At 33.8% G+C, this 13,148-nt stretch overlaps 1 protein-coding gene across 2 annotated transcripts in view; it reads left to right on the plus strand.

The window, feature by feature from the left end:
* Positions 1-674: 674 nt before the first annotated feature.
* LOC149529441 (uncharacterized) overlaps positions 675-13,148 on the plus strand; it is a 106,219-nt gene continuing 93,745 nt past the window's right edge. For both annotated transcript variants that reach the window (XM_089808921.1, XM_089808922.1), the window contains exon 1: positions 675-1,113. In XM_089808921.1, the coding sequence (XP_089665047.1) occupies positions 1,010-1,113 (104 nt within the window). In that variant the 5' untranslated portion in view covers positions 675-1,009. The remainder of the gene's footprint in view (positions 1,114-13,148) is intronic.

Genomic DNA, 13,148 nt, shown 5'->3' on the forward strand with positions numbered 1-13,148 from the left:
TTTTATTGTTAAATTTATGTCTTTATAATATGTGTGAGTTGGATAAATTACAAATGTGTGAATTTATTAAGCTTGTATTGAGCAAGTCTTTAAAGAACTATATTATTGTTGAACTAAGTAACATATCAATAGTAGCATCATTAATTTGAAATCTTTTTAACAATTAAAATATTAAATAAATTAAAAAAAATATTAAATGTGAAAATTATATAAGAACGTTTAATGTAAAATTGACAATGTCTATATTTTTTTAACAAATCATTGATTATTATTAATATAATTTATTTTCTAATTGTCAAGTGAAATAATATATCTTAATTATATTTAATTCTAATATTGTAAAAATGCACAAGTCAAAACAGTATTTAAAAAAATCTAATTAATCCAATTTTAAAAAGACAAACCAGATTAGTTTTATTTTATTTTATTTTACTGTTAATTATTTATTCATTAAACATTTTAAAACACACAATACTTGTATTTTATTTATTTTATTAATCCAATTGTAAAAAGACAAACCAGATTAGTTTTATTTTATTTTATTTTACTGTTAATTATTTATTCATTAAACATTTTAAAACACACAATACTTGTATTTTATTTATTTTATTATTTACTTTTATGTTTTGAAAAAGAAAAAATAATAAATATCAACAGTAAATGTTTTTAATTTGAATTACTCTTTCAGCTTCGTAAGTACTTCCAACTGAAAAAACACACTCATTGCCTAATGCAATTGGTGTTGCAGGCGGAAAAGGTAACCCTAAAGGAGGAATGCATGTGCCAGCCCTTGAATGTGCCTAACTATCGCCTGAATGAAGCCCCTAATTCGAGGTTGCAATTCTTTTCTGTGGAATTCTGGTTAGAACTTGAGCAAGATGTTTTAGCCTATCAAGCCCTGGCCTTCATCAAATGGCATATTCAATTCGAGGTTGCAATTCTTTTCTGTGGAATTCTGGTTAGAACTTGAGCAAGATGTTTTAGCCTATCAAGCCCTGGCCTTCATCAAATGGCGTATTCAATTTATACACCATCGTGCATTGGGAGAAGAATGTTTGCAGGCATACCGCAGACGACAGTTTCATTATCACACTATCCACCCCCGCCTCCCAGGTATTTAATAATTCCTCCTGGATCTGTGTTTCTTTGTGGCTAGTTTAACTCTTAGCTGTGCACGGTTGTCTTCTTCTTTTTGGACGAGATTACGGCTATTGATCATACATTAAAAGTATCACATCCTTAAGAACTGTTTTGCAAAGAATTTGGATGTCCAGTTCGTTCATTTTTTTGTGCTAAAAGGTATTTTTAGCTGTATGCTTTTTATAGTCTCCCCTTTTAAAGCAATTCAAGTGAAAAAGAGTTTGCAACTTACAGAGGGTATTGTGCTTCCAGTTTTTATGCATGCTCATAGGAATTAGGTCTTTTCAAATGGCGCCACAGTAAGATATAATTATGAATAGAACTTGTATCCCTTCTGTACTAGCCTACAGGTCATGGATAAGTGGTGTGTAGGGGGTGCTTACCGTAGTGGGACTCAGGTTAGAAACGTTTAGACATGTCGCAGACAATGTTCTCACTCGTATTAATGCAGCTCTGGATATCATGTATGGCCTATGTTGTAACTAAAAGCTTTTCTCTATTGCTTGAAAAGGATGCTGGCATCGAGAAAATCTTTTTGAAGATCGTAGTTTCAGAAGGTTTTGTATAATATTCCCCTACAATATTTGTTTCAGATTTTACCAAATGCTCGACAGAAATCTAAACAAACAATTTTCACGCAAACTGAGTCCTATTCATCCAACAGTTTATTTGAAAATTATTTAACATGTCAGATATAGATGAATATTGCCATCAAAATAGATTAAATCATTACAACCATGTTTTCTGAACAAATATGAAATACCTCTATTCATGAATTTGCCCTGCTATGGACTTTGTCACAAATCCCCACAAAGTTGAACTGGGTTTCAATCCAATTGACTAAATTTGCCAAGGTTTTACATGCCAACAATTCCGATTAAAAAATGTGAAGCTTTTAAATTCTCCAAGAAAACAATAACCAAAACATGAACCAAGTATATCTAGAATGAGCTTCTCCATGTTCTTTAATAGAACATATTGTGACTTCATTTTCCCTCTACCTGTTTTTGGAATTCTTTTTCTTTCTCTTTAGTATTCCCCTTTGACTATTAATTTTCACTAAGCTCCATTAAAGTCTTTAATTACTTTATTAAATAATTAAATTAAGCCATCATTAAATTTGATATAATTTGACAGCTTAATTTTAATTATGTTATCGACTTCTAATGCCCCAAAAGAGGAACATTATATTTTGGAAGTTCAAAAACCTTGTCTAAAATTTTTACTATTGAATTCTCAGTACTTTCAGGTTGGTGATAATATCCAGATATTCTTTCAGGTGGTTGATAATTCCAGATATTCTTTTTATGTTTAATTATATACAAAAGGTCGAAAAGTATTAAAACAAAAAATTATTCTTTTATACAAATCTTATCCTCAAATCATTCATTGGTATGTTGTGGAACTAGAGAGAGGGAGAGAGAACGATAAATTAGATTAAAATGGCTAACATGAATCAATTTTTCTCTATGACATTTAGAGAGGATAAACTTTTTCTTTTTAAAATTTATAGCTAAAAATGAAATAAACTATTGAAAGGCAAGAGAGAAAAAGTGAATTCGAGAAATAAAAAGTGAATTCTAGAAATAAACAAATTTTAAATCTAGAGAGAGAGAATATGGTTACTAGTTTGGAAGAATGTCAAGAGTAGGGAAAACCGTAAAAAAATAGGGAGCACGAAGTATTACAGTATTATAAAAGGTCTCTTAAATGGTCATCTTAGTTAGTCTTTAGTTTATTAAGTTACTTTCTATTTTCGTCTTTAGTTCATGATTGTTTCTTTTAGCATCATCTTCTTTGTAGATCTTTATACGGAGCTTTCATATGCTCTGTTTAATACAACAAATTTAATGTACCATAATATGGTATTAGAGTAGGTCGATGGGATTTCATAGAATTTGGCGATCATTTTAAGAAAGATTCGAGCCTCTTCTAATCTGGAATTTTTTCTCGAAATTTGTATTCCAAATTTTTGAATTAAAACCTGTTGTAAGTATTTTGTGAAAATTTTTAATCGCAAGCCTAATTGAGGGTTTTGATTGTGTGATTTCTTGGTTTGAGAAAAACTCTTTGATTTTTGAAGGATGCATGTAATTACATCTGAGTTGCAAGTGCTTTTGTAAGTTACATGTACTTGCATGAGCTGTTTTACCATGCAAAGTCTTGTTGTTTGCTGCATGAAGGTTTCTCTGATGGGTCTTCATAAATTTTTTCCTTAATTTTTTTTGGTGGGTTTTCAGAATTTTTTCCCTTGAAATCTTTTTGATGGGTTTCAATAATTTTTTCCTTCAAAAATCATTTGGTGGGTTTATAATTTATTATTTTTTCGTCAATCATTATTTGATTGATCTATAATTTTTTCCTTAAAAATTATCTATTGAGATTTTCTATTATTCCTCAAAAACAAAGCTTTGTATTCTTTGATCTGTGTCTCAAATTTTGTTGTTTAGTTTTGATTGATTTTTTACATAAAAAATCATGTATGTTTTTTCTGATTTTTCTCCTAAAATTATTGTGACTTATTGCAGTTCGTTTTGGGGCATGATGCTCATTTGCAAAGATTTTTTCTCATAATTGTGCTGGTTGTTCTTAGTGTTTGTCTTTGTCTCTAGGGAAGAGCAGCTCCATTATCCAACATCAAGTTGGATGTTTATGTAATGATTCTTGGTCAGATGTGTCGCTGATTCTAGGAGAGTTAGTGGCAAACTCATTTGAGTGGCAGAGTCAGTGGCAAGTGTCTCTTTTTGCAAAACTTTCTAAAGAAGGGGGCATCCTTCTCAATTCTTTGTTGAATGGATTTTGGCTTCTTGTTCATTAACATTTTGCAAACTTAGGGAAGGTCTCAACAATACCAGAGTGTTTTGAAGAATTTGTAACTAAAAGGCAATAGTTAGACAATGACCATTAAGGGAGGGTATTAGAATATTATAAAGGTTTCTTTAATGGTTATCCTAGTCAGTCTTTAGTTTATCAAGGTAGTTTCTATTTTCATCTTTAGTTCTTGATTGTTTCTTTTAGAAACATCGTTTTTGTAAATCTTTAGGTTGATAGGCTTGTTTTTGTCTTGTATATTTGCTTTCTTTTGGAGTCTATGCTTAATTGTGAAGATCAGCCCCACCTCGAGCAATCACATTTTCCATTACTTATAGAGATATGGCCACCCAAACTATGACATTTTAGATCATTATACAGTCACATTGACAAGGATTTAGCATCCTCTTGGCTTCACTATTATGTCTTGGTACCTTAAGCTTTAGAGTGACACAAAAATTGTAATAACCCCAACAGGTTATAACTTCTTCAAACACCAAAAATCTTTATACTTTAGTTGTTTGACATTTCGTCAAACACTTTGCAAGCAAGCTCTGATACCATTGTAATGACCTTTACTATAAAGGCCACTAAAAACCCCAATGCTGAACTGTGACAATTCGTCAAATACTTGGCATGTAACTGTTTAGTGGTCAGAGATGTAGTGTTTCAAGGTTGTAGCAACAAATTCACCAAATATGATTGATGTAACAAATGCAATGAAACACAATATAATAATAACAGTACCAATAATATTCAGAAAATCTGATTGTAATATGCCATTAAGGACTGGACTGTTACAATTATAACAATTGCAATATAAAGCGCTTATGGTAATAGCTAACCCTCACAAAATTCTATAACAATCCAATTGAAGTTAATGAATAACAGCGTCTGATTCAAGACATATATTGGACTGCTATAACAAGGACTGAACATATACAATTTGTACTTAATTGTTTTTAGCAACCAAATCAACATCAAGAACCTGAAATCGCCACCTCAATTTGTTGTCACCTGCATGAATCTGAAATTGCACCTCTGTTCCCTGCCTGATTGCAAACCCTGCGATTAATGCTGATGGGATTGACTGAATGATGACCGATTGAAAACTTAGATCTGTTCTTGACCTGCTCTTATACAACCTGTCAATACTGCTGTTCCTGTACGGCTCTGTGCGATTTTTTAAATATAATTCGCAGCCTTCAAACACAGTGCCTAACTGGTATGGACTGAATTGCCTGGTGTCAAGGAAGACAATGCCATGAGTCGCATGAAGTTTGGACCAGGTATGAAGAACTTATAACCATAAATATGCTTCCCAGCCTTCCTTCGAAATTTCCAGTTCTGCAGCAATTCGTGTAGATGGCAATTTATTCAACTCTAGCAAATCCTGCAATGATAGACGATGCAAGAACCCTACCACAAGACTCCAAGAATTATCAACCTGATTGTGCAAAAAATGATGAATTCCAAACCCTTGCAAATTGCTTAAAATCCTCAAAATCACTTTTCAGAATAATCCACCATGAAATGGCTAAATACCATCTCCAATGAGCAACCCTTCAGAAGATATCTCATTTCCTCAGTTATGCAGATCCAAGGGAGTTTTTGTTCCCAAAGATCTAATGGAAATTTGCAGACCAAAAGACCACAAATTGCTCCAATACGAATAGAAGATGAATCCACAAAATCGCTTGTCCAAATGGATGCCTCCAGCCCTCAATTTATTAACTTTTCTAAGAAGTCACTAGGAACTTCTAGAAACATCTTTTATAAAATCTTATTATAATGCACTTTATTATAAAATAACTTTATAAAATAAAAGTGCAATCGCAACTCAAAATTAGAACATGTAGGCCCCACTCAACTGGATGTAGGCTCAACTATGACTCTCCAAGAGCAATATACAACCACTGATCAACAAAATGACTCTCTCTCCAAATCATTTGCCTACGAGAGTCAATGATAGGCAAATCTACTGTGGAAATCATGTCGTTAGAAAGGGGACATGACAAAAATTGTAGTTTTAAAATGTTTTATTAGTCTTTTGTTGACTTTTTGGTAGTCATTATGGGTTACTTGCAAGTGGTTTTCAATAGTTGTGTTCTTTTTGGCAACCATTGGGAACTTTGAATATGCTTCTCATGGAGAGGGTATAATGTTTGATCCTTGGTTCATCATGCTTTGTCTGTGATTAAGTAAAGATCTTTTCACGAATAAAGCTCTACCTTTGTTACTCAGTCCAATGTGCATTGCGTTTTATATTCATCTATGAAAATAGTTGCGTGTGCATGTTAAAAATACAAAGAGTGGTGAAAAGGGCTGACTAAGGAAAGCCTACATTCCATAGGCCTTCCCTCCTAACTAACATTACCATCAACCTAGCCCCAACCACTAAGATAGAGGCACGACTTGGTCGAGGGGGTGGAGGGAGGAGATGAAATCCTAACAATAATGATAGCTATTCATTTTTTTGAAAGAATGCCCTACATTTATAGTTTGTTTATTGGCCATGGTTAGAACTTATTTTTTTCTAGGGAATTCCTACCATCCAAAAGAAAGTTTGAGCCAACCTCTTGGGATATCTACAATTCTACATTGCAAAGTTTTTCAATTTTTAAAAGAAGTTGGGCCTAGGAGAAAGAAACACAGGACAACTATTTCGTACCTTTCCAGGGGCCGATTTAAACTACCAGGAAGTTGTCTAACCTTTCTAGGGGCTTTATCCAATCTATGGGGAGGGTAAAGGAATAAGCATTAGCATCATTGCCTTAAAGAAGTTGAGTTGGATTTAAGAAACTAATGCTCTTAGATACCGTTAGAGTTAGGAACAGGTCACATTTTATTAGGACCAAGAGTTTAGATGGTCTTTGAGATTGGTAGAACAAAGTGAATAAAGAAGAATTCTTGAAGAAAACCCATCGGTAAAATTACATCATTGGAATTGAAGATGTTGAAGGGCGAGTAAGAGTTGAAGTTGGGAACAAAATATGAGATTATCCAATCAGTTATGAATGATTGGGAGCATATGAAGAGTGGGTTGATGTTGCTAGGCAAATCCCTCTACAATCTTGCTGCTGAAGCTGGGTTGGAGGAAATAACCATATCTTTCAAGTTGATTGAATCTCCTCTAGATGAAGTTTTTGTGGTGAAATGGAGTTAAGTTGTTAGTGGTTGTGTTTTATTTGGCAGCCATCTATAACTTGGGGCAGGGGAGGAGAAGAAAGCCTAACTACAAAAAAAGCCATTCAATTTATCAAAAGAAAGCTTACTTTCATAGTGGCCTTGCCATCCTTGGGCATAACTTTCTCCAGGGAATTTTATCTATTGATAGGAAAGAACGTTTTGGAGTTATTCTAGATTGCAAAGTTTGTTAGTTTCAGAAAATAGTTGTTTTCTGCTAGTTGGTCTTGGGATCAAGCAACACAACACTTGTTTCCCTACCTCTCTAGGGGCCCATTCAAAATAAGGAGAAGTTGATCTACCTTTTTAAAGGTCTATTCAAAGAATGGAGAGGTTAAAGGAATAAACATTAATGCCATTGCACTTAAGAAGGGAGGTCAGACTTAAGAAACTAATACCCTGAGATGCTAACAAAGTTTGAAAGAGACCACAATGTGGTTAGGACCAAGAGGTTGGGTGGAATAGAGAATGATCATGTGAAGAGAATTCTTAAGTGCAATTACATCAATAGATGAAGTAGAAGTTGGAGCTGAGTGTGAGTAGGAGTTGTAGTTGGGAACACAGATACGAAGATCTTAACTGATTAAGAACATCTGAGTGAGAATGAAGGAAGAGTAGGTCAAGGCTGCTAGGCGCTCCCTCTTCATGAAGAAGGACACATGCTGATTAAGTTTGGTTGGAAGAAATAATTGAATCTTTGGAGTTGATCAAGTTGCACCCAGAAAAAGTACCTTTTGATGAAACAGAGTCCACTGTTAGCGGTTGCTAATATTTTTGTTTTGTTTGACAATCATTAGGAACTTTAAATATGCTTCTCATTGATAGGGTAGAATATCCAATTCTTGGCTGATCATACGAGTCTAATTATATTCAAATAATTTCTTACACAGAAATTATACAATTACTATTCCATTTGGTGGATTATGTTTCATGTTCATTTATATAAGTAGTTCTTATTAGATAAATGTGTAAACTTATGTCTTCAATCTGTTTGGATCTTATAATCTTTGCATCTCTCAACAATTTATAGTACTGCTTTTAGCATATTGTAATGCCCCCTTTTGGGATGATCCTAAATCTTGATCTAAAATCACAATTTTAATTAAAATAAGAAAAGTAATATATTTAGAATTATATCTTTGCCAATAAAATGTCTTTGTCAAGATTAATCCTGGTTTAGAACCTGTAATCACATTAAACAATATTTGAAATATAACTTATATGACCAATTATTTCTGGTAGGGATCTAACAACACACTCACAAACACACACATATCAATATTTTATTTGGATTAAGACATGCAATAGCTTTTGAGCTTCAAGAGTCAAGCCATCAATTGTTCCATTTTCCATAATCATACATGGCAGGGTTTGGAGAGGGCCCACAAATGGTTAGAATATCCAACTAAAAGTCACTTGGGGTGACTGACATAATTCAGTGGGAACTGGTCTGTTGCCTCTCTGTAATATATTTCCTTCCCTTCCCGTATGATTGCTTGTGAAAATAAAGAATAGATAAACTTATTTACTAAAAGAAACATTTAAATTGGCAAAGCTCTATTAATATCTAGTTAATGATTTATTGAAGAGTTTAGATGTCTAGCCACATTGCATATTAGTAATATACATGTCAAATATATCTACATTCTCATGCATACCACTCTAAATCAGAGTTCTGCTAGTGAATGCTGTATGTATATTTCTAATCTGCTCCAATTTCTTTAATTTTCCTTGATTGATCATTTGATTGTGGATGATTGATTGATTGATTGAATGAATTCCCTTTGATTTGATAATTTAAGCATTGGTGAGTTGTAATAAAGTAATTGTTGATTAAATGATTGGGAACTTGGAAAGTAATGATATAGTGAATGCTAGTTTTATATATTGGTGGATGATGATTGAAAGAATGATAATTTGAACGAGTGATGCTGAATTGCTAATTTTTTTTTTCTTGATCCCAAGATGAAGTGATGATTGATGTGGATTTCATGATTCTTTGCTTGATTTCTTGAGGGATTAATGACTGATGGATAAAGGACTTGTTTGAATGGATTCATGAGTGATGATCAATAAGTCCTCATTCAATGCTTGGCATGAAAACTCTTTTTTACTTTATTGGTGAAAGTGTCACCACCTTTCCTAAAAACTGAGTCACCAGTTTTTTATTGTTGCCTTTGAGAATTATATATTATTCCCCAAATTGATCTTCAAATGAAACTTTCTCCTTGTTTTTATCTTCCAATGTGAGGGTGAGTCACACCTCTTCATCATGTCTTCCCTTTGCAATGGTCACAAATTTTCACAATTACCACCCCTTGGAAGAGTCACAATTCTCCCTTAATGAGTTCTTCCCTTTGCAATGGTCACAACCTTTCGCAATTACCACCCTTTGTAAGAGTGACAACCCTCCCTTAATGAGTTCTACCTTTTGAAAGAGTCACAACCTTTCATAATCAATACCCTTTGGAAGAGTCACAACGCTTCATCATTTCTGTCCTTTGGAATAGTGATAACCCGTCATGAACTTTTGAACGAGTCTTTTCTTTATTTTCTTCTCGCTCCTTTTTCCTCTTCCATTAATTCTTTCTTGATTCATACTTTCCCTTTTCTCTTCCTTTCTCTTTCCCCTTTTTAAGATGAAGCTATCTTCTCCTAAATATATCTCATGTTTGAGGGATTCACAACTTTTCATTTCATGCCTTTTGACCATTCATTAAACGTAACTAGATTTTAATTATGCTATTTTTTAATGTTATTTCTTTTTATGTCCTAATTTAGATCTTATTATTTTTTGTTTATATTTTAATTTTATGATGATCATTTATTGGTAAATCCTATATCAAAAAGGGGATATTACACATCATAGCTAATCCCAAAACTATATATAGTTAGTAGCTGATCTTGGTTTTGGTTCAGATTCAGGTTTGTGGATTTTACAAATTATTTTGGGGCCGGATTTTGGTACTGAAGCTATATGTATAGACATTTTTTAAATATATATATGTTTATGTATGTATGTATATTCATAGATTCATTTAATGCAACATGTCAATGCTCATTCATCATTAGTTCAATACTTCAAAGTTCAAACATATAATGATAATAATAAGAAGTAGGAAGGCTGAATCTCATAAAACGATAAATCCATAATTGTCAATATATGATTATATCATATTCACACTTTGCAAAAGTCTCAAAATGTCATTACATGCTGAAAATTTAAAACACAAGACATATTTCATATTTAAAAATTAAAATAGTAAAATTAATAACCAATTCCATATTCTTCTTCATCATCTTCATCGGAATCAAGCTCAGCTTTTGGCTCCTCTTGAATTTCATTTGAACCAACAATTGTAGCACTCATCATGTCATGTGAAATAGTTGCCTCTTGTTGATCTAGAAAGACTTGGGCAAGTTGTGTGCAGCTGTGGCCTCTAAATCATAACACTCCTTTGCTTTTTTCAAACCCATACGATTGCATTTTTCCGAGTGGATGGAGTATGTACTCCAACTATGCTCATGGGAAGAAGAACTTGCAACCTGTTTGAGTTAGCTAACACCATTTACATTTAGTACTTAATTTCAATAAGATAGCATCATGATTGAATGAAAATTCAAAATTGAACAATGCTTTTGAAAAAAGATAAATAGTTGGGAGAGAAGTTTAATTGCAAGAGGCTGCAAGAAAATGAAGTGTTGACCATGTGCATACCACCAAGTATCAACATCCATCCTATATTGAGCACATCCATCCTATATTGAGCATGAAGAGCGGAAATGTCATGATATTTGGTGGGTGCGAATTGGGCAAAATCGGTGAGGACAATCTTTTTGAGTTTCATCATGATCATGGTACATCTTTGAAAATGCAGCCTTGTAATCAACCACCTCTGCACCTCTATGTGATGCCACCATGACAATGTTTCGAGTTTCGTCATGTTCATGACACATCTTTTGAAAATGCAGCCTTATAACTAGCACCGACCTTTGCATCTCTATATGGTGCCACCCTATTTGGTTATGGATTCTTTCCACCACTTTGAAAAGAAAGTATCTGTATGTACCTTGCCCACTCTTATTATTTTTATGTGTTCCACCATGGTGTCCATGCCATCATAAATTTTACCCAAATATGGGCGGTCAGTATCATCAAATCTAATCATGCTTATGATGGACTCGGTGAATTCCAAAACATATTCTGCATGTTGCCCTCATTCATCATCAAGAGCCAATGCTTTTAGTGTTTGGTTCTTTTTGTTTGATTGCCTCCATACACTCTACAAGTGTTGATAACGATAGCACTCAAGGCCTCTCACACCTTCGCAAGTCATCTTAAGATGATTGTGTACAATGAAAATTATGTTTCAGCAACCTATGATGGCATAAAAGTCATAGCATACATGTCATATCAAGTTCATCTATAACATTTGAAACTAAAAAATAAAATATAAAAACAATATTAAATTACTTTCAACAACTCCCAATGAGGAGAAGGTCCTGAATATGGCTCGTGTCATGTGATGATCTGTCACAAACACTTGTATCTCTTCAACCTTTGTGTAAATTTTATTGACCCATTCAATTTGAGTGCCAATCTTTTGCATGATTAATTTGAGTGAGTGGTTTGTACATTGTGTCCACAAAATGTGATTATATGTGGCCTCCGCTATAGCCTCCACTAGCCTACAATTTTTAGCATTGTCCATTATGACTTGGACAACATTTGCAGCCCTAATCATCTGAATTGATTCCATGAGGATATTGGCAACCAATTTGCATCTTACACTTGCCCCTCACAATCCACCTCCTTCAAGAACATTGACCCTTTAGGTGACACTACCATAACATCGATCAAAGGCTTATTCTTGCAATCTTTTCATCCATCATAAATAACCAATACTCCTGTTTCCACTCATGTATCCTTGATCACTTTCAATTGTGCTCTTGCAAGGCTTCCTTCCTCGACAATATGATGGTTTACACCTTTTCATACCTAGGAATAACATGATCAACAGGTCCCTTGCAAAGTGCACACACCATATCCTGCCAAAAAGGCAAGCTAACAAGGTCGAGTGGAAGCCCATTCACATATGAACAAGGACCAATACTTTCATCACAATGGTCTCTCATTTCATTTTTGAAGGCTAGATCCAATGAGCCTCTTTTTGGAGAATAATTTCTAGTTTAGAAGGTGGTGGTGTCGACAGGAAAGGATGTGGGCCAACAATTTTTACCAAACTGCTAGGAGGTCTCCTTGAGCTGGGCTTGGCATGGGATGGAGCAGTCACTGTCTTTTCTCTGTTGCTTCTATCAACATTGTCTTGTTCTCTAGCATATTGTAGGATTAATGAGTTGGCGACCTGTTCCCATCTTTCCCCTTACAAGTTTCATTCCTTTTCCATTGCTAGGAATTAAGTGAGGTTTCACTCGATAGTATGAGCTAAAATACTCTATGTTGCAATTGTTACACCGCCAAACATAATCACCGCCATCATTTACTACCTTATCGTTGTTGTGTAATGCCAAAGCAGTGAACCTGCATCAATTTTAAAACAGCTTGCCCCAACAATTGAACTAGAGCTTCTGCTTCCACTTCCACTTCCAACCATTTTATCTAAGTTTGAATAATGAACCAGAAATGGGAAAGAAAACTCAACACATTATTGCAAAACATTTAATTGATTTTTTTTGGCATTATAAGCCCCTAATATACATAAATGTATAAAAAAGGTATTTAAAACTTCCAAAAAAAGTTTTAAAAAATTTGAATTTTTTCAAAGAATCTTGAAAAATCTTCAAAGACTCATTAAAAGTGTAAACACGATGAAGATTCACTTACCTTTTCCGACTAACTCTAGCTTCTCCAACTATTTCAAAGTCTTTGATGCAGGTCTTAGTCCTCCAAAGCATTCACTTTCAAAGAAAAATGTTAAGAGTTGTAGAACAATACCAAAATGTTGAAAAATGCTTGAGAGATGAATGAATGACCATCAAATGGCTTTAGA

The sequence above is a fragment of the Cupressus sempervirens genome, chromosome 11, assembly GCF_028749045.1.
Source record: "Cupressus sempervirens isolate cs-2001-9-10 chromosome 11, ASM2874904v1, whole genome shotgun sequence".
Taxonomy (NCBI): Eukaryota; Viridiplantae; Streptophyta; class Pinopsida; order Cupressales; family Cupressaceae; genus Cupressus; species Cupressus sempervirens.